The sequence below is a fragment of the Lingula anatina genome, chromosome 5 (genome assembly GCF_051362555.1).
Source record: "Lingula anatina isolate TDL-2025a chromosome 5, LinAna3.0, whole genome shotgun sequence".
In the NCBI taxonomy this organism is placed as follows: domain Eukaryota; kingdom Metazoa; phylum Brachiopoda; class Lingulata; order Lingulida; family Lingulidae; genus Lingula; species Lingula anatina.
In genome coordinates, this window is record NC_141771.1 from 918,997 (window position 1) to 945,612 (window position 26,616).

At 39.4% G+C, this 26,616-nt stretch overlaps 2 protein-coding genes across 2 annotated transcripts; both read left to right on the forward strand.

Moving 5' to 3' along the window:
- Position 1: 1 nt before the first annotated feature.
- Positions 2-13,585, forward strand: LOC106159746 (ferric reductase SjCytb561-like). The gene is made up of 5 exons (XM_087012880.1): positions 2-169; positions 6,484-6,734; positions 7,910-8,121; positions 8,580-8,737; positions 9,105-13,585. The coding sequence occupies exons 2-5, from the start codon at positions 6,512-6,514 to the stop codon at positions 9,265-9,267; spliced, it is 756 nt and encodes a 251-aa protein (XP_086869006.1). The 5' UTR covers positions 2-169; positions 6,484-6,511; the 3' UTR covers positions 9,268-13,585.
- Positions 13,586-14,708: 1,123 nt separating this feature from the next.
- Positions 14,709-25,856, forward strand: LOC106159747 (ferric reductase SjCytb561-like). Its single transcript, XM_087013048.1, has 6 exons — positions 14,709-14,847; positions 18,012-18,274; positions 18,614-18,822; positions 20,608-20,716; positions 21,003-21,048; positions 25,294-25,856. The coding sequence occupies exons 2-6, from the start codon at positions 18,043-18,045 to the stop codon at positions 25,445-25,447; spliced, it is 750 nt and encodes a 249-aa protein (XP_086869174.1). The 5' UTR covers positions 14,709-14,847; positions 18,012-18,042; the 3' UTR covers positions 25,448-25,856.
- The last annotated feature ends 760 nt before the right edge of the window (positions 25,857-26,616 follow it).

Sequence of the window (26,616 nt, forward strand, 5' to 3'; positions counted from 1 at the left end):
CTCAGCGAAAGGTCAACCAGAGTCGCGCGCATCTGATCAACTTCCGCTGTTCAGAAACCGGAAAAAATCTGCGAACAGCTCGTTTTTCTGCCATATGTTTACGACGAGTTGACAGAGGAGAAGTTCAGCGCTTGTGCTGCTGTGTATAGATTAGGACATTATCTTCAGCGTGAGTAAAGTTATTTAATTGCATTTATTTGTGCTGTGCTGGGTTAAGATTGCAATATTCGAGTGTGAAGCTCACAGAATTCTGGTACTTTTGTAGTATACCCCCCACCCCAGGGGCGGATTTAGGCCGTCTTCTGGGTCTTCCGGAAGACGGTCAGATTTTCAAGTTTACATTAATGGGTATCTAATTTTTTCTGTCGGAAGACGGTCAAAAATGAAGGATAAATCAACAAAGATAATTTGGAAGACTGTCAGAAAATATCTTTGGGTCCGCCCCTGCCACCCTGTGATTAAAACTAATAAAAAGACCACAGGTAATTACAAAAACATTTTATTTCAACAGCTTTGACATAGGTGAAAAAGACAAAGTAAAAAAAAGTTTGAAAAATGAAAGTTTCAGGAAGTTACAGGGTGGGGGGGGTATACTACAAAAGTACCAGCTCCATTGATACTGATTACTGTGAGTCTGTGACAGTGTGAAGCGTCACTCTAAGACAAACTGGACACCTACACGTTAAGCAGTGAAGACCTACGAGTAATGAAAATAGAAAATAACCCTGGCTATTGCAACAGCACACCAGGTTACTGACTCAAATTTATTTAATTATTAAAATTATTATTTATTACCGTAATTTATTTGGTAGCAACTTATTGTGCAGACGCGCCGAACCATTCTCACTAAACTGTCCTCTGTCAGTTTCCTTAAACTTTGTATTCATGGACTTCTCCTTAATTGAGGTAAATCAAAATTTTCATTCTTCGTGTATGCACTGGCTTTTGCCATTTGTCAAAGGTCCAATCCCAGATGAACTAATAACTATCACATTTTACACTGGTGAGCCATGTACTGTATGGCTCTATTCCCATAGATTTTAGATTGATCTATCCCCGCGGGGAGTCTCACTAGATTACTTTCAGATAATTCGACTTAAATGGCCGTCCCGCCTACTACAAGCTGTAAGGGGATAATTAACTTTCGTGTCCGCCCGGCTGACAGCTATTTAGCGTGAACCCCCAGGGAGTTAGGTCGATCTAAAGTAGGTCGATCTAATCTATGGAAATGGGGTGTATGCTTGCTTTCCACCCCTGCTTGTAGTACAATGTACCTGCTTTATATTTGTTATAAGTCAGACACTACTACATCACATATCTACATGTACATCACATATCTACATATGGACCTATATGTACTAGTAATCACCTAATAAACTGATACAATTAGTGTTCTGGTTTGTTACAACTGATGGACAACAGGACTTTATCAGCATGCTTATCCCTATAATCAGACGACAACAGAGTTCATGTTGTGCAGTATTTGGACTATAGTATTAGTAGTATGACAAAGTGATTGTCATTCAAATATTTGAGTAATTTGATTAAAGTCTATTGTCCATTGAGGTCACTGACCACTGTTGATATATGGTTCAGTATATTTGATTACCTCAGGGTCAGAGAACCAAAGAGCAACTGCAGACTAATTAAGGCATGTATCTTGTGAAAATGTTTTTGAGATAATGTATTATATATAAAAAATATGAAGTTTTTTTTTTTTTCAGTTCTAGGCAGCATAAGGTTGAACAATGTCTATATGTTATTGTTATTAAAATGCTGTTCGCTAGCTGCTTATTCAGGTCTACAGTCCATTATAACAACCTTCTTTTTTCCTTTTTTTTTTGAGAGTTAGCCAGGGATGAAAAAATAACATCCTTGATAGTAGAAACTTAATACTCATTTCTGAAAAGAAAATAACATTGCTGGTAACAGTACCTGGAAAACCTGCTGGTCTGTTGTCTGGGTAGCTCACTACTGAGAAATACATGCTTTTATAAAGGTCTTATCTTTGTGATGTCTCATTTGACATTGAGTCATATTATTTCAGTTTTCTTCCTTTTGGTTTTGAAAGAAATGAACACAACAGTAAGGTAATTTAATATGCCTTTTTTTTTGGTAGGTGTCTTAGATAAAGATGTCTGATGCTTTAGAATTTTTGAAAATTCAAGAACTTTTACCTGTAGCAAGTAGCTCTGATTTGATGTAATCCACATAGAGCTCGGGTCTTTGCACAAAAAAAAAAACACACACACACACACTGACACAAATGTTCATACATGCACCTACAGTTCACAGTGAGTCTTTTCATCCCGAGTTCACATTCATGCTATCAAGAATGATCACTCAGAATATTGAACCAAAATGCCCCAAGTCAGCCTGTTATAGTGTCACATCTATACTAGTAGTCAGTTTCTGTACTAGTAGTCAGTTTATAATGGGATGTGTAGGTTGTTATTCTACCTGAGAACTCATGAAGACTTCATCTTTCTGTATGTGTCATTTGACATCATTTTATTCATTATTTGACATGAAGTGTGAGTATAATTGGCATTTGAATGAGTCTCTACACCCAAATCAACTGACTCAATAGTACCAACTTCTTTCGAAAGGAATAATTTAATAATACTTGATAAACATTGAAAATAGAAGCCAGTACTAGTTCTTGATGCTGTTCACATAAGAATTGTAATTATCAGCCACAAACTCTCCCCATATGTCATTCTACAGCAACCCAATACCAGTGGATATATATCTGTTCCTACCAGTGGAATTGTGAGCAGATAATTGCTTCGGGTACTAGTAATTGCTTCAGGCTTACATTGTTTATAATTCTGTATTTTTGTTTTATATACATGAATGACCCTCTTTCTAAGCCATGAATTGTTGAGTGACGTGGAAAAAAATGAAAAGATTGTTCATCATTCCTGCTTACCCAATGCTTAATATACATTAATGACCCTCTTTCCAAACCGTGGATTGTTGAGTAGCAAAAATGAAAAAAAAAATTGTTCATCATTCCTGCTCACCCAGTGAGGATATATGTTGACACATAATTATCAATTGCTTTGCTTATTCTTTTATCCAAATGCCAGAATCTTGTTGTGGGAGATTTCTCAGCCATGGTAACATATCTTTTCCATTATATGTGACGAAAGAAAAATGGGAAGAGAGAGAGAGGGATGGAGAGAGAGGGAGAGAGAGAAGGGAGAACGAGAGAATGAGAAAAGGAGAGCGAAATAGAGAGAGAGAGAGAGAGAGAGAGAGAGGGAGAAAGGGAGAGTGAGACAGAAAGAGAGAGAGAGAGAGAGAGAGAATGAGAGAGAAAGCAAGAGAGCAATCTAGTCTAATCGTGGGTGTGTATTGATGTATGGTCCCAATTAACAAACTCCAAATCAGTTTATATTTAATCTGCCAGGAGAAATTGAAGGAAAGAAAAAAAGCGGTATAGTCTAATCGTGGGTGTGTTTTCTATTGATGCGTGATCCCAATTAACAAACCCCAGATCAGTTTATATTTAATCTGCCAGGAGAAGTTGAAGCTGCAGTCAACCTCATATTATACTGGCTGCAATCTTGCATCTGCTGTGTATTGATTTTTGTCGCCGCATTCACTCAGACTTCTTTGATTCGGTCTTTATACTTAAGTCTTTATACTGTTAATCAGCCAGGTGTACTATCATCTAGTCATACTGATCTGTTCTCTAGTCTTTAGATCATTATTTCCATTTTTTTTCCTGTATGAATGGCTGGAAATAATTGAATACATTTCATTATCTTGCATTATAACGTAATTAACACGTTGAAAACACATGAATCTATGGACAGATTTCTGCTATAATCACAGAATCCTACTACAATCCAGTCACAGCCCTTTGAAGCCATATAAAAGGTTTTAAAAAAAACCCATTCAGTCCATCCAAATCTTGTGTGGACACTTTCTCATATTTTTCACAAGGAAAGGAAGTGTAGTATCTGACTGCATGTTGAGAGTTATGTTGGGTGGTGTTATTACGTCAGGTAATTATCTACTGGTGATATTGGCACCTTGATAAAAACACTGATGGCAGTGTTGAAGATTGATCTTCCGTATCTGCCTGGCATGAAAAATAATTAAACTCTGTACTAGTATGTATCTTGAATTTTATTGTTTTACTGAATAGACCCTTCCCTAAACTTGAACACACTTAATATGAAAATGAAGAGACAAATGTTGTAGTAGTGAACGTTAGATTGTTTCATAAAAGAGATACCCTAAAACACACACATGCACACAGACACACCCACACACACACGTGTGTACATGCTTGTCTATATAAATTGATCTTAAAGTGAAGTGACAAATATAGTCAAAAAAAAAAAAAAATTATGACATGAACACATGTGTGCAGATTTATGAAAGTCTTCAGAATTATAAAAAAATATTTGGTTGAGAATTATTCTGATGTTTCCCAGTGCTCCTGACCAAATCATGCTGAATAGTGCCTACTAGTAGACTACTGCTAGTACAGTGACAAAAGCTCTGAAGCAGGCCTTCCCAACTACCAGACTCGGCACCTACGGGTCCAGTATAAACCGGTTTATCAGACCACACTACCCGTTTTCAAGGTGTGTGTCAGATCGCATTACAGAGTATCAGCCACCACACTGATTTTGCCTGTGCGCGATGTGATAGCAATGATCCTAAGCGGGGTTGGAAAGTAGTGCATCTCATCTAGATTCATGCGCTGCTGCAATTTTCTCTGTTTATGCTAAAATCTGACAGTACCGCAATTTTTAACATAAAATTTAGGTTCGGACATAGCCAATGATGTTTTGCAAACTTGTATATTAATTTAGAAAAGTAGACCTAATTTTGATAGCGGAAGCATATTCTGTCGGGGGTTAAATATTTTCATGACTACCGGGATGGACGAGATTGAGAGCAGGGGTAATCCTAGAGAGGGGTAAGAAACGTCCATTGTTCTCGTCAGCGAGGCTGTCCTTTTTCAGGGTTTGTACGCACGGACAGAAAACTTAAGTATTGTGGGAACGTTACTAATGAAGCCACTGGTAGTACTAGTAGATATCAGCCTGTAGTCTTGAACAAGCGCCTCGATGACGAGTGAACAGTTGTCAAAAACAAAAGACCCAGGTGTGGTAGTTCAACTACTGTTCATGCGTGCCGCAACGACCAAACCTAATTGCTCCTCAAGGTCACAAAACAATAACCGGTACTGACGGCTAGGCTCGTCTTAATCATATAAGTAGCGCGTTTCCACCCCCTGATTGAGGGAGTCGTCTGTTGTATTCATACGACTTCTACTTGACGAAAACGAGACGCGATACCCGGATGACAGGTAGGCTTACAGAATTTGTGATAGGGTATGATACTCTTTTATGCGATCTGACACACACCTTGAAAACGGGTTGTGTGGTCAGATATACCGGTTTATTCTGGACCCGTAGGTGCCGAGTCTGGTAGTTGGGAAGGCCTGTGAAGTAGGCAGAGGGAGATGGTGGCAAATAGTTCGCCCAGTGTGAGTACTAGTACTATAACTGCCCGCTGCCCTCTGTGTTCCTGTTCAGTAATTAATCTGGTAAAATGTCACATCAAATGTGCATCTGGGGAAAGTAATGACACAGTGGCTATGGAAATGACTCTTAATTTCCGCTATATTTGTCTGCTATATTTGTCCTCTCCCCGCATGTCACAGTGTACTGGGAAGTAGAAATACTCCTGGTCTGTTATGTGCATGTTCACATCTGGGTTGAGATAAGTCATGGCTGGCCCTTGAGATTCAGGGTGCTCATCACTCACTTTATAAATGTACAATACATCAGAATAGCAGATTAATTGTGTTTATGTTTTCATAGTTTATCACACGTGCTGCCAAGAGAACTTTATGCTTCCTGATGTAAAAACATTTATTTATTAAGTAAAGGTTATGAACAGCAATATAAATGTTTTCAATGATAAATACTAGTAGGGGTGTAAAAGATGAACTTCAGAATGACATGACTTCATATGATATGTACTAGTAGGAGTTCTATGCAGAGTAGTTAAACTGATTTTACCTTTTATGAAAAATATTTTTAAACTAAAGCCTAGTACAGCATTTTATTCATTTATTATCTCTGGCAAAGGCAGGCCCATAGCCAGGGGGAGTTTGGGGGGGGGGGGGGGGTCGAAAGAACCGCCCCTTTTGCTGGAAAAAGGTCCACTCTGGGTAAAATTTGATCTAGGTACATGAAGTTTTTTTTGGGAAAAGGTCCATTTTTTCAGAAAAATAACCCCCCTTTTGAAATTGCTGGCTACGGGCCTGAAGGGGTTGTGTTTTTGTTACAGTTTGTTTTCTCTGTCAGTGTACAGATGCATGATGACATTTTCTGGGTAGGTCACAAATTATGAACCAAGGAAGACATTAGATTTTTGTGATGATCAATTGATTAATTAATTGATTAAGAAATGATTAAGTATTAGTTCATTATTTATTTTATATTTTAGGTTTAAGTCAGCCCCATAGTACAGCAAGATGCAGAAGAGTTACGATGAGATCCAGCCACAGCCGACCTCGCTGCGGTTCTTCACGCTATTCGTGGTGCTGTCACAGATCCTGGGGGTACTGGTGGTGGTGATGGTCGGGGTATGGATGGGTCACTTCCACGGGGGGTTTGGCTGGATGGAGAACCCTGGGCTAGAGTTTAACTACCACCCCTTGTTTATGGTCTTGGGGCTGGTGTTCTTGTATGGAGATGGTGAGTGTGATGGACAGAGGGTGGACCTCTCCTGTGTCCTAGGGTGTATTCCCAGAGATTTAGATCGATCCAGGGATTAAGATTTAGATCGACCTAACTCCCTGGGGGTTTAAGTTAAATTGCAGACAGCCGAGCGGACACCATAGTTAATTACCCCCTTACAGCTTTTAGTAGGCCGGACAGACGCTTAAGCCAGCTAAGCTGACAGTAATCTAGTGAGACTCCCCACAGGGATAGATCGATCTAAAATCTATGGAAATGGGGTCCTAGACACTTTGGACACTTTTAATTTGTTCAGATGTTCTACACAGTCTAGTTTGGCTAAAAAAAAGAGTGTAAAATTTGTTTTTAGTTAAATTTATAGTTTGATTCAAATGTTCCACACGTTCTAGTTTGGCTAAGAAAAAGTGGAAAATTTGTGTTGTTTTTAGTTAAATTTATAGTTTGATTCAAATGTTCCACATGTTCTAATTTGGCTAAGAAAAAGTGGAAAATTTGTGTTGTTTTTAGTTAAATTTATAGTTTGATTCAAATGTTCCACATGTTCTAATTTGGCTAAGAAAAAGTGGAAAATTTGTGTTGTTTTTAGTTAAATTTATAGTTTGATTCAAATGTTCCACACGTTCTAATTTGGCTATGAAAAAGTGGAAAATGTGTTGTTTTTAGTTAAATTTACAGTTTCATTCAAATGTTCCACACGTTCTAGTTTAACTAAGAAAAAGTGGAAAATTTGTGTTGTTTTTAGGAAATTTTATAGTTTAGTCGACCTTGAAATTTTTAATTTGGTATTGTACTAGTTTGTGTGGTCAAGCAAGATGTATAATAAATGAAAGAAAGGACTTTTTCCAAATGAAAATTTTGAACTGAAACTATGATAGTTTTTGCTGCAAACAGTCATATTTTCTCAACTTTCCTCATTCAAATGAGAGCTGGTGTGTTTAAGATAGCAATATGTGGTGTGTTTAAAAATACAGCTTTCTCTTTAGAAGAGTAAGTTTTGTCCATTTGCTCAACTTACTCATCAGAGCTGGCGTCATGTTTGAACATTTTTTGTTGTCATTAAAATGTGTATCGCAAGTACTAATTCATAGGCATTGTCATAGTTATTATAAAATATGTACTGTACTAGGCCTAGTTTACAAACAAAAAAGTCTAAAACTGAAATCTATTTCCAGCCATGTTAGCGTACCGCGTCTTCCGCTACGAGAGGAAGCTGTACATCAAGATAGTCCACACCTGTCTCCATGCGGGAGCCATCATATTTGCAGCTGTGGGACTGAAAGCCGTGTTCGACTCTCACAATCTCGCCAAACCCAAGCCCATCCCCAATCTGTACAGCTGGCATGCCTGGATGGGTCTCGCCACTGTGATTCTCTTTGCCAGTCAGGTATTGCTGGGACAGACACTTTCTATGATAAAAACTTGAAAACTGAAAGTCTGTCTGGAAAATTTTATTTGAAGACGATTCTCTGCTTACACTTTGAAAATTGTGTGAAACTTGAAAATAGGCCTCTTGATAATTTTGAAAAGTTTGTCCCTGTAAATGAATATTAGTGTTTAGTTCATTGATTAAAATACCTAATCAGTCGCATACATACCTGGTTAAGAAATAGTTGAAAATATAAGTAGTTTGGCTTTGGTCAGAAGGTTAGATAAGTTTTAAACCAAGTATGAAGATGGTTTGTTATTGTAACATGAACTCTACCCAAGCTATTTATCTTAAACATTGTGCAAAAATAAACTTTTGCTTTTCTTTTTGTTTCTCAAGTGCTTTGAATTTTACTTAATGACATTGAGTGATGAAATGACATCCTTAATGTAATAATGACTGGGATTTTCTTTCAGTTTGTCTTTGGCTTTGTAAGCTACCTATGGCCCAAGCTGAGCCAGAATGCGCGAGAGTTGTACATGCCTCTCCACCGTTTCTGGGGAATGGCGATATACGTCATGGCTATAGCCACAGCCTTCATGGGGATGATAGAAAAAATAGGATTTATTGGTTTGTAAGTATGACAGGTCTTATATTAAACGAACATTATTTGAGATATATGCATGAAAGCTCTAGCAACGGTTTGTATATAGGGAAGAAATCATACATTGTTAATTTGTTTAAAATTAGTTTACATTTTAAATTAAATCTATTTTAGATAATAAAATATGTGAGCCTCCACATGCACTGTCCATTTATTCCATTAATGGCATGTGTTGAGGCGTGGAGAGCATTGGTAGATTAGTCAGCTCTTCTTTCATGAAGGGTCTGCCATATTTGATCCCTGGATCAGTAAGTCCTTGGATCTTATGTTCTGAATGGTCTCTTATAAATGACTATTAATTGGGATATTAAAAGGTTCCCCCCTGTGGTCATTGCAGGACGTCCAGTCTCCAGGACCCTGAGCGACTACTGACCAACATGCTGGGACTGGCATTGCTGTGTCTGGGTCTGGTGGTCATTTACGTGGTCAGTCACCCAGACTACAAGAGACAACCACTGGCCGAGGAGCAGACGCTACAGCTTCAGGAATACCAAGAATAAGGGATCATTCCCAGCCCCTATCGTACTAACTGTGGATGGATCTGTCTCCAAGGGGATTCTCTTTAAATTGCAATCAACTTAAGGGGCTGAGATGTCTGGCACTCCTACTGCTGCTTGAGGGGTAATTAATTATCATTTAACAGCTTCAGAAGGCGTGCTTAAGCTAAAAGCAATTTAGCTAGATCCCCTTGGAGATGGATCGATCCTGTTAGATCAATCTAGGCATGGGAATCCAGTCGTCCAAGAGTTGGTCTCAGTGATAGTGGTTTCCCATGTGTTTTCCAACTGTGCTAACAGCTTGACTGGCTTGGTGTTGTGTTCTGGTGTTGTTAAAAACAAGATTGTCAAAGGCATGTTAAGTTTTCCAGAGCACTTAGATAATTTCAGTAGAAAAGATGTGCTTTCTACAGTGTTTACAGTTACATTCGTCACTTGTTTAACAAATTTTTTTTGACTCTTATTCCACCCTAACTGCAAGTGAATCCAGGATCACAGCAGGGGGATGGAGAGTTAATCACAAGTTTATGGATGGGAACTCATAAATACAAAATTTGAGAGGTACTTTTTAATGTGTTTATGTGGCTTCCTACAGTGTATAGATATAAATCAGGATTCACATGTGTTTCAACTGGTGCTCATATACATACAGCACATATTGGAGGCATGTAATGAATGATACACTGGTTTTGAAACAATTTACAACACAGAAATTATCTCTTGCTGTATTTGATCTTTGTGGAGCTCACTTTTTGGTTGGTGGAGTCGTGGCATTCATTCATAAAAATTAGGTCAGTCTAATTAAAATTATTATTAAAAGACAGTAGGTTACTGTTAGTAATGGTTAACATCTGAGGACAAGTGCTGCTAAAAATTTGCACACTACTAAACATTTATCCTCGCTAAAGTTAGATTAATATTTTTAGGCAAGAATTATTGAAAAAGACTAACCTTTGACTTGGCTTTTGAGTCAAGATGTTCCAAGTTGCTGTGAACTGACAGGACTTAGTGACGCACATTGTAACACAGTGGTAAACTGAAGAATCTCGTACATTTGAGCAAAGCATTAGAACCTGTATTCTGTGTATAGCGTTTGAAATCATATCAGTTTTGGTTGAAACATTTCAGAGAAGAAAAACTGTGTAAGTTGCCCTTCAGAAAGAACTGACAATTCTTCTTGTTTGGAAGAGAAACTAATGTAATGATAACTGTATGTAACTCTGATACTGGAACTTGAGTTAGCAACTGACTGAAGTTGCAGTCTTAACCTGAGACTTCTAGCTAGGAAAATGGCGTGGATGGACTGGTCACCTGATCTACTGGTACTGTCACATGACTGGCAATCGTCTCCAGTGCCCCTTCCCATGTGTGTGTGAAAGGTAAAACCTGGGGTCTCCTTTTCTGTTGAGTGGTGGGTTTTCCGTTGCTCCCAGATAGCCTCTTTGATGCCATGTTTGCTCCAGTTTTCCTCCAGATCAAGAATGGGGAAATCCTTTTCATCTTTTATTTGACCAGTATCTCTGGCATGTGGGGAAATTGCAGTGAAGGTCAGTTGCTAATGTAAGTTCCAATATCAAAGGTATACATAGATAGCATTCTAATTCTATTGAAATTATAACTCAAAAACATTCACTCATTTGAGAAACTAATATAATTATGGTTAAATAATATGATATTGGTGTTATGTAAATTTTATTAGTGGTATAACAGTAGATAATATTACATTTGCCCAGGATAACTACTGAACTGCCATCTATTGGTGGCTAAGTACATCATGTGAGAGAATAAAAATTAAGTGGAAATGTAGTAAGTGTGATAGCTTTTTTTTTTTTTTTTTATATTTTTTAATGTAGGTAATGTAAGTTAATCTCTGCTAGGGTCCATGTGAGGCATTCCTGTCTGCTCAATACTTCAGTGAGTGTGTGCTGAGGATTTGAGAGTAGATTATTTTCACTAAAGTCGGACAAATACAGACTGGTTTTCTAAGCAAAAGAACAGAATTATTGAATTCCCATAGAATTTAAATCATAGGTTATTCTGAATAAAGAGTAGATTGTGATTCCAAAGGCAGGTGTTTATTTGACTAGTCCAAAAAGTTAATTCATTTTGATGATGCCTTTGGTGTATGTGAAGTGTATTAAATTTGGGGATAATTGTCATCATGTTATATCTGATGTATTCCATTGATATATGAAACCCAGTGTTGTGCAGTTTCAAATTTACAATGTTATTACTTATTAATTGCCATATAATCTGCCATGTGAGGAAATGACACCTGTGATGTTATTTCTGAAACACTGTGTAAAAGTTCTTACTGTACATACAAGTGCGGACGGAAGCTGTCTTCTGGGTATTTCAGAAAATGCTCATAATTTTTCAAGTTTACATCTGTCAGAACACCTGGAATACCTGGATATCCAGAGAAGATGTCGCTCTGTGGTGCAGGTAGAGAGAGCAGGCCAGCTGTGGGAGGAAATTACTGAATGTGAATTGTGAAACCTTTTGTGAAAAAACTGAAAACATTTGAATACTTCTGTTGATATAAAGTGCTGAGGGAGCTGCCCCAGGAGGAAAATGTCAAATCTGAATTTGTGAAAAAAACTTGAAGTATATGGATATTTTTTGATACAAATTGTAATTTTTGAGCAGGGGTTGTGATTTTATTGAAGTTTTACAGAAAAATTGGAAGATATAAGATGAGAAAAATCACACATCTGCTGTCTCAACATAAATGCCATCCTTGTAGATGTATGAGGTTATCAATATGCTTAATTATGAATGGAGTGAGGTGTATAAAAGAAACTATAAAGTTACAAGCTAAAATGTCTTTCAAAATATAATACAGTGAATGAATAATTAGTGTTATATGTTTAAATCTAACTGTAGTGGAATATCATATATGATAATTATTCAATGCAAGCTGAAAATGAGTACCATTTGCTTGCGACCAGCATGGACATAAGCCTTCATCAGACTGACCTGAGTTCTTACTATTATCAAGCTAACAGTATGAGATTGTTTTCAGCTGGTGTTATGTAATTATCATATATGATCCAACTACCAAGCTAATGCACATTATTGCTCATGTATTGTAATATGTTACAAGATATGATGGATATAAGATAAAACTGTTTTTTTCAGCTACTGCTATATTGTACTGTAAAGCAGTAGTGAATGTGTTATCAGTGGTAGACCCCATTTCCAGAAATTAGATCGATCCACTATAGATCGACCTAACTCCCTGGGGGTTCACGCTAAATAGCTGTCAGCCGAGCGGACCCGAAAGTTAATTACCCCCTTACAGCTTGTAGTAGGCGGGACGGACATTTAAGCCGGATTATCTGACAGTAATCTAGTGAGACTCCCTGCGGGGATAGATCGATCTAAAAGCTCTGGGAATACAGCCGTAGATGTAAGATTTTGTTACAGGTGGAAGGGAAGGGTAAGCCCCATTCAGAGTAGGGGACTAACTAGTCCCAGGGTCAAATGTGGCAACCCACTACAAAGCTTGTCATCTCATCCGCTAATAAACACTGAATAGATTCCCCGTGTGGAAGTATTCAAGTGGGTCGGCCATATCTGACCATCGGACTAGTTAGTACCCTGTTCTGTATGGGACCTTAGATTGCTCCTCACCTGACATTGCTTGCCATTTTACATGCAGATCAGTTTTTTATTTAACTTTTTTTGGGAGTGGGGTTCAGTGGAGTTTGAAGTTAAGAGCCGAGCACTGTGAACAGCATTTAAGAAATGATATATTTTATACACAAGTCAGTCAGCCCTAACTATTGCACCAGTCATATAGAGAAAATGAGGACCTGTACATGTATATGGATTTTTTTTTTTTAGAAAGTGCAATACTTACCCAGCTCATGTTGAGATACAGTCTGTGTTAGGAAGAAAAGTTACATTTAAGGCACCAGACAGTTTTTCTTAATTTCAGTACAGTAATTGTTGATTTATAGGCACTGAAGGAATTAATTAATAACCATTTTAATTATTCTATCGGTTAGAATTATTGTAAATATACTGTTCAAACTGAAAAGTTTTTTTTTGTGAAAATTTGATGGCGTCGCACTACCAGATGAGGTGGAATAGTTTGTAATGTGTAACCAGAACTGAAATCCTCGGCAAGTTTTTTTTTTTTAATATATTCATATGAGGAGAAATGACTTTTATTCTGACTCGGTACTCTAAGTGCAATACTCACAAGCACGTCAACTAGTAGGTACACAGATAAAGTTATACGATTGTTAGAATTTTTACGTTGTCAAACCTGAAGCACCAAGAAATAATAAATGTATCAAGTGTTGTACCTGAATGTTCCTTCAGCGTTATTTTGTCTGTAATCTTTCTTTAGAAATTTCACATAAAACGGTGGCAGGGGTTGGAAAGAGAGGGCTGGGCGGGGCGGGGGGGGGGGGGGGTTATCAGATAAAACCAAAATCTTCAATTCAGCAGAGAGGCACGGCAAACGTAAGAGGTTACTACAGAGCGCTTCCATTGTCTGCCGAAACTTTACATAAGTCCTACTTATTTTGCTTTTCCTTCATATTATACTTTATTAAGAATATATTATCTTCAAATGAATCCCCTTACCAACTTCTTACCTAAAACTTGACAATATCAGATGATAACCCTACTTCATGGAAAATATATGAGATCCTGCGTATCTCACGTTGATTGGGGCGTGACTTTTAGTTAAACTACTAAATTGAAATGTGTATACTGAGACTTGGACTGAAGATTCTGTTGACGGCGCTCTGTATTAGAACATACCCGTATTCTATACGTAATCAACGTAAGTCTACTTCTATGGTATAACAAATTACGCATTGTGTATTTCGGCCTATAATGCTGTCTACGTGAATAGTAATACGTTCTAAGGTTACATATGGCTCTAGCCTAGGGGTAGCTACAACAGTCTTTCCTGGAAGTAGCAAGAATGATAAAATACCAAAGTGCAATAAATTAAATGAACCCGAGGTGTACCTGTCATCCTTGCACCGCCATCAGTATTTATTTTCTTACCAACGTCTTCTGGGGATTCTGGATGATGATAAAATGTTGCAATATCCTTTATTTCCTGACGCAACTCCTCGAGTAGCTAGTTAATTAGTTAATTATCCAACCCAAGAAGGCATGTCAGATATTTAAACCGCGATTAAAGTGATTGCACTTAGGGAGAATATCCTGCTGAGTTAGATCGATGTAGCTTGTGCGATAGGTTTATGTGAACGCTCCCATATATAATAGTTTAGGCAGCAGTTTTCGTTCTTACAGGCAAATTCAACATACTAGCATGATCAGAGTTTATTTATTTATTTATTTATTTATTTATATCTGAAGCTGGGTCTTGCAGTATGAGCAGTCTACGATATGCCCGTCTAACCTAAGTGTAGGAATCAGAATAATGAAGTTAATGATTCACCTAATGACGGTCCCAGATAGTCGCTGTTATTGGGATGGGTCGACTCCGCACGTGACGTCCCTGATTAACGTTACCCCCGCTACTATATAGGACCATAACAGATAGAGCGGAAAGGCAACCTGTCATTTACGGCAAAACGGCGACAAGGGCAGGTAAAGTTCAGCACTGCTTGTGTGTTGATGTTTTGAATTTTCTTATTGTTTATACTCAGGGGTATATCGTACGCCAAGCTTGCGCGCGAATGAGTGCACGTGTGTGTGTGTGTGTGTGTGGGCGTGTTTGGGAACAAGCGTGCATGTGCAATATGAAACGGACAATCGTATTTACCGAATGAGACAAGAGTATAGGCCTATCAAGATATCCCATTTTGGCATGCATTTTCCTTGTAATTTTTCAATAAGGGCACACGATTATGTTGATTTTAAGCAGTAATTGCAATGTGATTACGTTTTGACATTAAGAAGAATGTGAAGACTTCAGAAGGATGGTTCATTTATATGATGGCTAGTATGTGGAGAGAGAGAGAGAGAGGGAGAGAGAAAGAATTGCCGCTATAAGCAGTTTATGCAGTGCTAGTTAAGCATAGATAAAATCGTTTATATGGTATGGCAACTTAACTAAGAATGTATTTTCTGTGCTTGCCTGAACATTTATAATACTGTCCGTAGTCACACACACACACACATTACTGGGCATGTCCGTCACTATTTTTCTGGAAATGCCCTGCTATCGGTGTTGGTGAAGGCGTGTAAAATACCCATCAGGATTTTTCTCTAGAAAAACAAATTTTTTCTCCTGTCAGAAATGAATTTCATCAGCTGTGTTACATATTGAAATTGTATGCCTCCACTGTCAGTTCAAGCATCTTCATCAAGGCTAGAAAAAACTGAAAAGCAACTGGTAAAATTTAAGAATCACCTGGCAAACATCACAATATTGGAGGTAAACAAATTCATTATTTAGCTGTTGATTGAAGAACAATTTTCTTTATTCTTCATGACGAACTCTAAAACTGTTTCATTTCTACACAAGGTAAAAGCGCACCTGGAAGACTCTCGTCCCAATACTTGGGACTTCACCTCCGGCTTATGAATTCTATCTCAACCCACCCTTGCACCCGGACCCTCGTATTATGTTCTTCCTAATTAAATAATTAGATAACGCAGTGCTAATTGACTGGCCAGATGTCACACCTCTCTACTTTCCTGCACATTTTAGAAGGTACAATCGACGCCAGGTACTTTTTATTTGAGTTTTTTTTTTATTTTTAAGGCTGAACTGCGAGAGTTAAGGATCTCTACAGGTCGTTGAGACAAAGACCCCATTCTCAGAGATTAGATCGATCTACTTTAGATCGACCTAAATCCCTGGGGGTTCACGCTGAATAGCTGTCAGCCGAGCGGGCACGAAAGTTAATTCCCCCCTCACAGCTTGTAGTAGGCGGGACAGACATTTAAGCCAGATTATCTGACAGTAATTTAATAATTTGATGGCGTCGCACTACCAGATGAGGTGGAATAGTTTGTAATGTGTAATCAGAACTGAAATCCTCGGCTAGTTTTTTTAAAATATATTCATATGAGGAGAAATGACTTTTGTTCTGACTCGGTACTTCAAGTGCAATACTCACAAGCACGTCTACTAGTACGTACACAGATAAAGTTACACGATTGTAAGAATTTTTACTTTGTCAAACCTAGGCATAGACAATTGCTACATTCAGAATAGTGGACAGTCGACTAACTAGTCCGAGGGTCAAATATGGAGACCTACTAAAAAAAGAACTTGCCGTCTAATCTGGTAACAGACCATGGACACTGAATAGATTTCCCGCTTGGAAGTATTCATGTGGGTCGGACATATCTGACACGTTAACTAGTTAGTCCGATGTTCTGAACGCGGCCATAGAGAAATGAGTCCACAAAGCGGCAATACACAGTTAGAGGCTTACACCGTGGCGGAGGGGACGAGTTAATCATCAACTGTTCTTTAAATAGTACGGATGAAGACAGATATAATCTTTTCAGTTCATCCCGTTATATCAGTGTGCATGACATATGGAATAATTGGAAGAGTTTGGGTACATGTGCACGCACACACACACACGCGCACATACACACACAAAAGGAGCGGCACGCAAAGAATCGTTGAACCGAGCAGGGCCGAGCTATCTTCAGTGTAAACACGCCTTCTGTCAGCATTAGCGTCGGCTACCCACGTGTCGTTTTTAAGTACCAGCATATGAGGGCACACTGGGTGAAACATACCGAAAATAATAACTTGATTACATTTCATGACTATTAAGTCAATGTTGAGATATACTTTAAAAATGAATAAAATGCACGTGGTCGAAGAGTTGTCAATCGTTTAAATTTTTTTCCTGCATCTTAAGCAACCATCGAAGTATGTCCTAATATACATGGAAGGGGAATCGTGCTGAATTGTCTCAGTTTGACAGCAATGGTTGTCGTAGGAATGTAAGTCCGGGCTTCCATGTATTTTGTTCAGGTCACGGTTAGCCGGAGTATGGGTTTTGTACCCCCGGGGATATATGGGACAAATGTCACCTGTAGAAATTAACGGTGATCGGACTGCGGTTCTTAGCGGACTACCATACCTGTCACACCGGCCGTGCCGAGTCAGATCTGAAATGCGCAGCTGAACTGCAATCAGGCGACCGTGTGAACGTGTCCCAGTGCCGTAGGCCTACAATGGGTTAGATAAGGAACCCGTCTTTGAAGTATTTGTGTTATGTTATCACTCCCAGGCGGTTCATCATTAGATTAACTGTCCTCTTCTAATGTTTACTAGACCAAGGGTTCACGCGTTGGTATTGTTTAGGGACCGAGTTGGGGGTGGATGGGGGGGGGGGGGGGGGGGGGGGTCAGGGGTGCGTTTTCAATCAGATTAATTAGGTTGACATAATTTAGGGAGGCCACCTGATCGCAATGTCTGTAACCTAGCTTGGGAAACCCGTCTATTTTCGCGCCGCCTGTATACATTATCCTTGCTCTGGTAGGCCTATATATGTCTGTTGAAATATAGATTGATAACAGTATATCAGAAAATAACTTGAACACTTATTTTGTACATATTTTTTGTGATATGTGCAGGGTGGTACAATGCAGGGATTAGACTGGCTTGTTACGGTGAGCTTCTCGTAATAAGGAGCTCGAGGACTGTAGAGATTGCATATAATAAGATCGTCCGAGCCACATTAAAATAATAATAATTTACCTCTCTGTTTCTTTATTTCCCGATGGACAATTAACTCAATCACAATCACCTCAAGTCCTGTTTACCTGCATCATTTCAGAGAAATCGTCCTCAGACCTTCATCCGTCAGAATGGACTACAGCACAGAGCTCAATTCCCGGCCCCGGCAGCCAGCGTCCTCATTCACATATTTCTGGCTCATCTTCGCCCTGTCCCAAGCCCTGGGGGTGGCATTCGTGGTAATGTTGGGAGTGTGGCTTTACAAATACCAAAAGGGGTTCGCGTGGACGGAGAAACCCGAGATTGAGTTCAACTACCACCCTCTGTTCATGGTGATAGGGCTAGTGTTTCTGTATGGAGAGGGTAAGGCGCCATTTCAGTCAATTTTGGAACACAAAGCATTTTGGTCAGATCAAAATCGTCTGGAATTAGAGGAAAGCCAAAATGGCCGCCAACAGGTACAACTATGTTTGAGGACAGCTCTTTGAGATCGCTGAATCGCCTAAACCATCGCATCCGTGGTACAAATTAAGTAGCATTCTAATGCAGGTAGTCTTATATACATGTATACAGTCTAAACATATAAGAATGACAAACCTTGTAATTAAATATTCACTCGCACAGTAGCGCATTGAAAATCAACCTGAATAATATAATAAATTCAATAAATCTGATCATGTTTGTATCAACCCTCTATCCCAGGTATTCTGGTGTACAGAGTGTTCCGAAATCAAAAGAAGATCTACATCAAAGTGGTCCACGCCTCCATGCAGGCCATTGTCGTCATCTTCATCATAGTGGGGTTGAAGGCAGTCTTTGACTCCCACAACCTGGTCCAGTACAAGATTGCCAACCTGTATAGTATTCACAGCTGGCTGGGGCTAGCGACCATTATACTGTTTGGGTTGCAGGTAAATACCGTGGTCTCCCCCCATCTCTCTCTCTCTCTCTCTCTCTCTCTGACATGTACGCACACACACACACACACACACACACACACACTCTCTCTCTCTCTCTCTCTCTCTCTCTCTCAAAATGTGTTTTATCGAGTTGGTTCCTTTTAAGTAGACAAACTCAGTATCAATTTCTCAATCATCCAAAAGATAGACGTGCAAGCAAATATACAAACTTGAAACGAACAAACGTAGAACATTAAAAAATGGACGAGAAGACGGAAAAAATCTGTAAGCCCGAGTGTTAACATTTGACGGTTGACATAACTTCGCGATAACATCCAGTATTTGGGTACACGTGGACTTTGAAAGCACCCGCCATAACGTGACCTAATTCACACCCGTTGACCTAATTTGAGCATTTGTTTGTAAACCTAGTATAAACAATTAAAGAGGCCGTGAGGATGTGGCACTGGTTTTGAGGCTGCGTTCCCGTGGTTGCTTGCCTCCTAACGTAAGAAGTAGACACTTCGATCACCCCAGCGTGAAATCGCTTTTTTATTCGATATCATTTTTATTTTTTGCTGGTGGTAGTTTGGGAGGGGATCAAAATGCTTTAATGCGTCCAATGAAGATAGGGGTATTATTTTGAGCAGGCCATAACAGAGGCACACCCTTCTATCTTTAACAACGCCCTAGGCATTTGGACAAGAGGAAGGCGAGGGCGTGTGAGACTGGGTTCCCATATACCTGGATCGATCTGACAGGATTGGTCCATCTGCACAGGGTTTCTCGCTCAATTGCTTTCAGCCTACATGTATGTGGCTTAGATGTCTGACACGCCTACTAAAGCTGCTAAACGAAAGTTAATTACCCCCTATCAGCGTCAGTAGGCGTGACAGACATCTAAGCCACATAAGCTGAAAGCAATTGAGCGAGAAACCCCGTGTAGATTGTTCGATTCAAAATTAGTACGATAGTCTCTGGGAATGGTCTCTTGCCGGCACCATGTTATGTCGTCCGATCACCGCTGGAAATTTAAACGATAGCTGCAAGTTTGGTCGGCTTGTCAGAATTCGAAGGCCACAAGTGGATTAAGATATCAACAAGATTGCGATAAAAACTATTTGCATGTAGTAGAAAACAAGCTTTGGATTTCAGGATACGTGTACGCGTTGATAACTATAGGCAGTCAACACAAGTAAGTACACGTGAACGTACAAAGGGAATGTTTTTACATTCACACTCACAGATTCAGACATTTTGGTACAGACGTCCTCAGCTTGGCCAAGCACGTGGTCTGAATACAGAGTCAGCTCGTGCAGTTGGCGGGAATACAGGGCGATTATTAGTTGACGGAGATGAGATAACGGTAGAGTGCGCGTGTACGTGTACTGCTTGTTTTCCATTTAATTCACAATCTTTTTTTTTGTGTGCAGAACGCGCTGAATGCGGTACGTTACTAACTTTCAGAATATATCCGTTGGAAAGGAAACCTAACTTTAACATAACTGATTCTGAGACAGAATATGAGGGCCCCACGACAAACAACAAACAAACAAATGAATTTTAAAAAATAATTACATAAATAAATAGATCTACGCCCCTTTAACTTCCCCATCTAGAATGACAATCTAATTTCTAGAGCTCAAATCGAAGAATCCGTCACGTGATCACGGTCGTTTGATGGATCGAAACATGGCTAAGAGGTAAAAACACTTTCAGTCATTTCAGAGATTTCCCTTTTTTAACTACCTTCTAACATGAGACAACAAAAACCAATTTAACCCTCTTTATTTTCAGTATATATTTGGCTTCGTGGCTTTTATGTATCCCAAGTTGGGCCAAAATGGCCGCGAGATGCTGATGCCTCTACATCGGTACTGGGGCGTCGCCGTGTATGGGTTGGCTATACCCGCACGAAAATGCAGTAGTATCGAAGTAGTAAAGAAGCATTAACGCAGTAGTGGTGTGGAGCATATTTGCAGTAGAAATGCAGTAGAGTCTACTTCAATTCTACTTCAAAAATTACATAGGGTTGTACAGAGGAGGAGCATTAATGCAGTAGATTAGCAGCATGATAGAAGCATGTTTCAAATATGCTAATTAGCTCCCACATCGAAGCAGATTTGAAGCATGTTTGCAGTATGATTGCAGTAGTCTACTGCGCTGGAGTATCTACTTCGTTTTCTTGCGGGTAGCCACATCACTGATGGGAATGGTGGAGAAAATCATATTTAGTGTGTAAGTAAATGTAGCCTATCTACACTAGGTGTTGTAAAGACATGTGTTAAGATACTTCATGGTATATTACCACTTCATAGGATAAGAATTACTACTTCATGATAGAAGGCGACTTCATTGGTTAAAAAATAAGGACCCTTAGGAGACTTCGTAGTATATTACCACTTCATGGTACATTGTATCCAAACATGTTTCAGTTCTGGTTGGATGTGGAAATTAGGCGTAAAGGTCGATATGAAGTTTCATTCTAGACCATGATTTCCAGAGTGACGTGTGTATTTGAAATGGTGTGTGTGTGTGTGTGTGGGGGGGGGGGGGGTAACATTACTCATGATAGTGCGTATTTTATCTCGTTGGAGTTTAATGAAGCTGTTATTTTCAGATGTTCTCGTAGATACCCGTGAGATTAACTTCTATAAATAATGTATTTTATCTCAAGAGCTCCGATCCAGCGACGGAAAGCATAAAGCTAGTTTTTTGTTTTACCCATTTAGTTTTGACATTTTTCAGATTTCAGGACGATTAAAAACTGACAATATTTGGACGTTGAATCATGGCGGGTCTAAGGCACTAGATGTATAAGACAAACGAAGTGTATAAATAAACACATAGCCTGCCTTTAAACTAGGGCATAAAACTGTGCTTTGATTGACGGCGCAGGTTTATAGATGTGGCTAGTACACAGTAGCAAGAATGTATGTGTTTCCACTGTAGGTAGAGAACTCTACTAGGCAGAGAGGTTTTAATTTTGCTCCACACTAGGTGTACATTAATATCTTTAACAAACCGTCTATTCCATTATTCGTGTTATAGAAGTATCTCTTTTGTAACTATGACATAAATGTTATGACTTGCAATAACAAGCTGTAAAAATAGGCTTTTCTATTGATATGCAACATAAATGTTTCGAAAATATCTCGGTCGTTTAAAAAGATTGACCTCCTGGCCTATATACTTAATGAAAACGCTTAGGTCGGAAAGTCTGAAATCTGAATGATTTGAAACGGTCAACTGTCCAGATAGATGTCGGGGAGAATGAAATACTGGGGATTCATAAAACTGGTGTAGCGCCGCATTTTGCAACTGCAACGCATTTTGCAACCAATGAAAATCGTGAAAACGAATTTTTCAACCGCAACGCATTTTGCAACCAGAATTTTTTTAAGTCAATAAATAGCTAGTGTGAAGTTCTATAGAGGTAGAATTGGGATGGGGACGGGGTGGTCTCGGCTAGGTACGCTTACATTGGTCAAGCTTTCCCTGTGGTGGACAATTCATTATATACATACATAATCTATTTCACATTGTTACTTCCTAAACCATCATAGTTAAGAACTTGATACGTCGGGGATTAATAAACCTATCATTATAGGAATTTGCAAAGGCTCTTCGGAATTCAATTGTGACTTGGGGTGTGGTCGACCCTGGGGGTGGTCTATTCTAATTTTTACATCGGATTTTATGCTAGGAACATGAAACGTGGCTACATACTATTTTGAATGTGGAAGGGCACTTCGGATTTTTTTTTTTTTTTTTGGGGGGGGGGGGGGGGGGGCTGGGGGCGGTTGAGTCTAATTGACATTGTTATTCCTGCCATATCTATCCTTAAGAACAATAAAGCTGGGAACGTAAGGGTATGGGGACTGAAAAATCTGTCTTTGGGGATGTGTATGGGTCCTTCTGGGTTTTTGTGACATTGGGTGTGGCCGTCCCTGGGGAGGTTGATTTTAAATTTTACATCGTTATTCGTGCTTCTACCCTTACGCCATTACAGTTAGGAACATGAAACCTTCCGGGCTGATAAGCTTACCATTGAGGATATGCATAGGTTTCCGGGAATGTTAGTATGATATTTCAGGAGTGGCTATCCCGGGGGGTGGTTGATTCTGTTTTTCACAACTTTATTTCTGCCATCTATACCCTTAAATTTTAAGGAACATGAAACGGAAATTGATGAACCAGTCATTTTAATGAATGTGCAAGGGTCCTTGAGAAATGTAGAGAACAGCAGAAGCACATACAGAACTAAATGGACTTCCAGCCATATGCATAAATATAGGTCAGGGAATCCAATTAAAAACTAATTCAAGCCCCCACACACTCTATCAGGAATCCTAGCGTTTGACTGCTGTTGTGTCTTAACACAAAACAAAATGTTTATTTCCCAAGAGCAGTAATTAACATGTGTGTTTTATGTTAAAGAACAATGGGACTTGGACCCTAGGATTCCTGAGAGTATGGGGTCTTGAATGGGTTTTAATTAACTTGACCTATATTTAAGAATACGACTGAAGGTCTGTTATTTAGTACTGTCTGCTGCTTTCTCTACATTTCCCCTTCCTTCCTAACCGCCATCAGATTCACACATAGAATGTAGTACTAGCTGGGTCGGTCCAACTCTGCAAGGAATCTTAAGTGCAATCTATGGAATCAGCTTCATTGCCTGCAAACCACTAATCACTCCACCCCCTAGGGACGGTCACACCCCAAGTCACACTAATGTAGCCCACCCATGCACCAAAGACTCATGTTCCTTATTCGAATGGTCTAGGGGGAGATGAAATAAATTACGGTAATATATATGTGTACCAGGGACAGCCACACCCCAGGTCACAAAAAAAAAAAAAAAAAAAAAAAAAAAAAAAAAAAAAAAAAAAAAACCTGCCTATGCAAACCCCGACATTTTAGTTTCCTCAACCTAAAGACCTATGGGTATATAGCAGAAAATACAATTTAAAGATAATAATCAACCACCCCTAGGTCACCAAAGTCACCAAAAATCCGAAGGACACGTGCACATCCCTAATGGCTAGTTTAAATATCCCCAACGTCTCATGTTCCTCACTTTAATGCATAGAGGATACCAGTAACAACGATATAAGAAATATATACCCCCCCCCCCCCAAAGGACTGCAAAGTCCCACTACTAAAGGTAGATGGCAGAAATTACGATGTAAAAATTACAATCAACCACAATAACAATCAACCACAATTCTGAATAAATATCAATCTACAAACCTGTTGATCTCGCTGATCAACTACGTTAGTTAGGCTGCTAAACAACGAGTAGGCCTACCCCCCCCCCCCCTCCGGACGCCTTATTAACAGGTTTCCAAATGCAGACTGTGCCGCAGATAATACTTTCGGGTCAAATGAGAGCCAGCCAAGGGCACATTTCGGGGACACCATTGATCACATCATGATGGACATTCACAGGTGTAGGACCAGAACAGAGCATCTCGGAAACCAAGGGACAGACGTAAATCATTACACTTGCGCGTGTCTTTCCTCATGGAAAAATTAGTCTTATAATCCAGTAACCTATGCGTAAATTATGTTTTCATAGCCTGGTTTACCTGATCCATTAGTTTTATGCATCAAGCGGATCTGGGAAGGGAGGGCCCAGGGGGTCTGCACCCCCTTTTCTTCAACGCTGACCATAATGTCCCATAATGTACTGATTTTTAGAAATACTGAATCCTCACCTACATACGCCTGTGTATTTTAAAATTACTCAAAACATGCATCCAATACCACTAAAAAAAACCCTATTCAGTCATACAAGTGAATTAAAACGTACAGTTTACCTATTTTGGATAATATTTACAGTACAAAAACATTATATTTCAAAAACGTTCTCTCTCATAGCGTTGGGCCAACAACAGGTACTATTTCACCATTATCCCATGAAGTCGCAGGCAATATCTTATGTGGAGATGAAGTCGCAATTTATCCTATGAAGTCGATTTGACAGTAAAATCAGAGCATTTATCCCATGAAGTGGTAATATACCATGAAGTATCTTACGTGTTTGTGCTGTTTTGTTGTTCGGGGTCTCGGACGTTCGGTGAAAATTCTATTAATAACTATAGGAGTTCAGGTACCAGAAACTAGAGTACATGTAGGACTACATTGAAAAATTGACTTTTGCAAATATTTTGTTCTAGAATGTCCACAATTAAAATGCAATTGAGGATAATGGAAAATATTTTACATTTTCTTCGAAGCTAAAACATACAGGTAGACATGTTGATCTACGAAACTTAAAAGACGTCATCATCCACATCTGAAAAGATAGTTTCCCACCTTGCAGTTTACTGTCTAAGACGCACTTTCCGTATAACTGCTGGGCGACTGCTTGGCTGGAAATGGTCTGACCATTTGACGTCAATATTATTATTTTAGAACATTGAAAGTTCAAGTCATATGAAAAATTTCCCATGGTGTTGTGTTGCATGTTTTCAGGGAAGACTACAGCAAGAAAGGGAAAGAGGCGATCCTGGTGAACTTCATTTGCTTGGTAATGGTGGCTGCGGGACTGTGTGTGGTATATTTAGTCTGCAGGCCAGAGTATAAACGGATCCCACTGCCGGAAGAACAGGCAGTGAACGAAAAGTAGAAAGACGGAAAAAGACGATGGCATTCGGAACTCCTCGGGTTGTTCCGCCTTTCGGTAATCTTCGGAACTACCCGTGGTTGACCGAACGAAACAGAACCTCGGTGTGGCGTGACTCGAACATCACGTGATTGGACCTTAGTACCAAGAATTTTCTATCAGTCTTTGAATATAAACATTCCAATGAAGGGAGATGATTTTATTTTCAAATTGAGACATTTCGCTGAATGGTGATGGTAGGCCTTTCAACGTCTTTCACTTATTACAACAATAGGAACAGCTATGGTTTGATTATTTATCCTTTTGTTTTAAACAAAAATGGCAGGAATTGACGTCATCACTGATGTTACCTCATGAAAAATCATGAAGAACAAGCTTTAATTTAAACATAATACCAATAAATTAATGTTTTTTTATAATACACTTGTGTTTTTCATCGCAGGGGTTCCCTTCTCGTTAAAATGATTAACAAGTGACCTGCTTCACTAAGGCTTAAACCGATTTAAGCCGACTTGGTTCATTGTACATGTAGGCCTACATGTAAGCCGACTCTTGGACGTAAAGCTCTAAAGGAACTCCTTTGAAACCTACGCCGTGGGTTTTGAATAATTTCTTGCCCGACCCCCCCCCCAAAAAAAAAAAAAAAAAAAGAGCGGGTAGTCAAAATAGCTAGTACAGTGAACATGGCACGTACGCCATAGATTCTCGGTCTCCCTACACGGCGCGGAGAGAGTAAGATTAGGCACAGCTTTCACTGTGAAAGCTACCTCTACGCCGTAGACACCTATCGGCGAGATCGTTTTGCCCTCCCCGCACGGCAGAAAGAGAACGTAACACCCTGTCCGGCTTCTACAGTGAAGGTTGCATTGTCTAATTGCAGCAGACTCTGCTCCCTTGTCGCCTTTTCCTCCGTCACTCTTGCTTCCACTGCAAAAACGATTCCGGTTTCTCATCGTCAGGATCGTTTTTGAAAAACGACACTAGTTTCTGGTTGCCAGAACCGTTTTTAAAAATTGAATTAATTCAGACTTGGTACAGCTTTTAACAAAGTGAGACACCCAGGGGCCTGACATATCTCCCTTAGCTTAGGAGTTTTAATTGTAGGCAACACTCGGCGGCTGAGAGAGACCGTAATACTGAGCATGTAATCAGTTAATCTGAACTAAGATCTA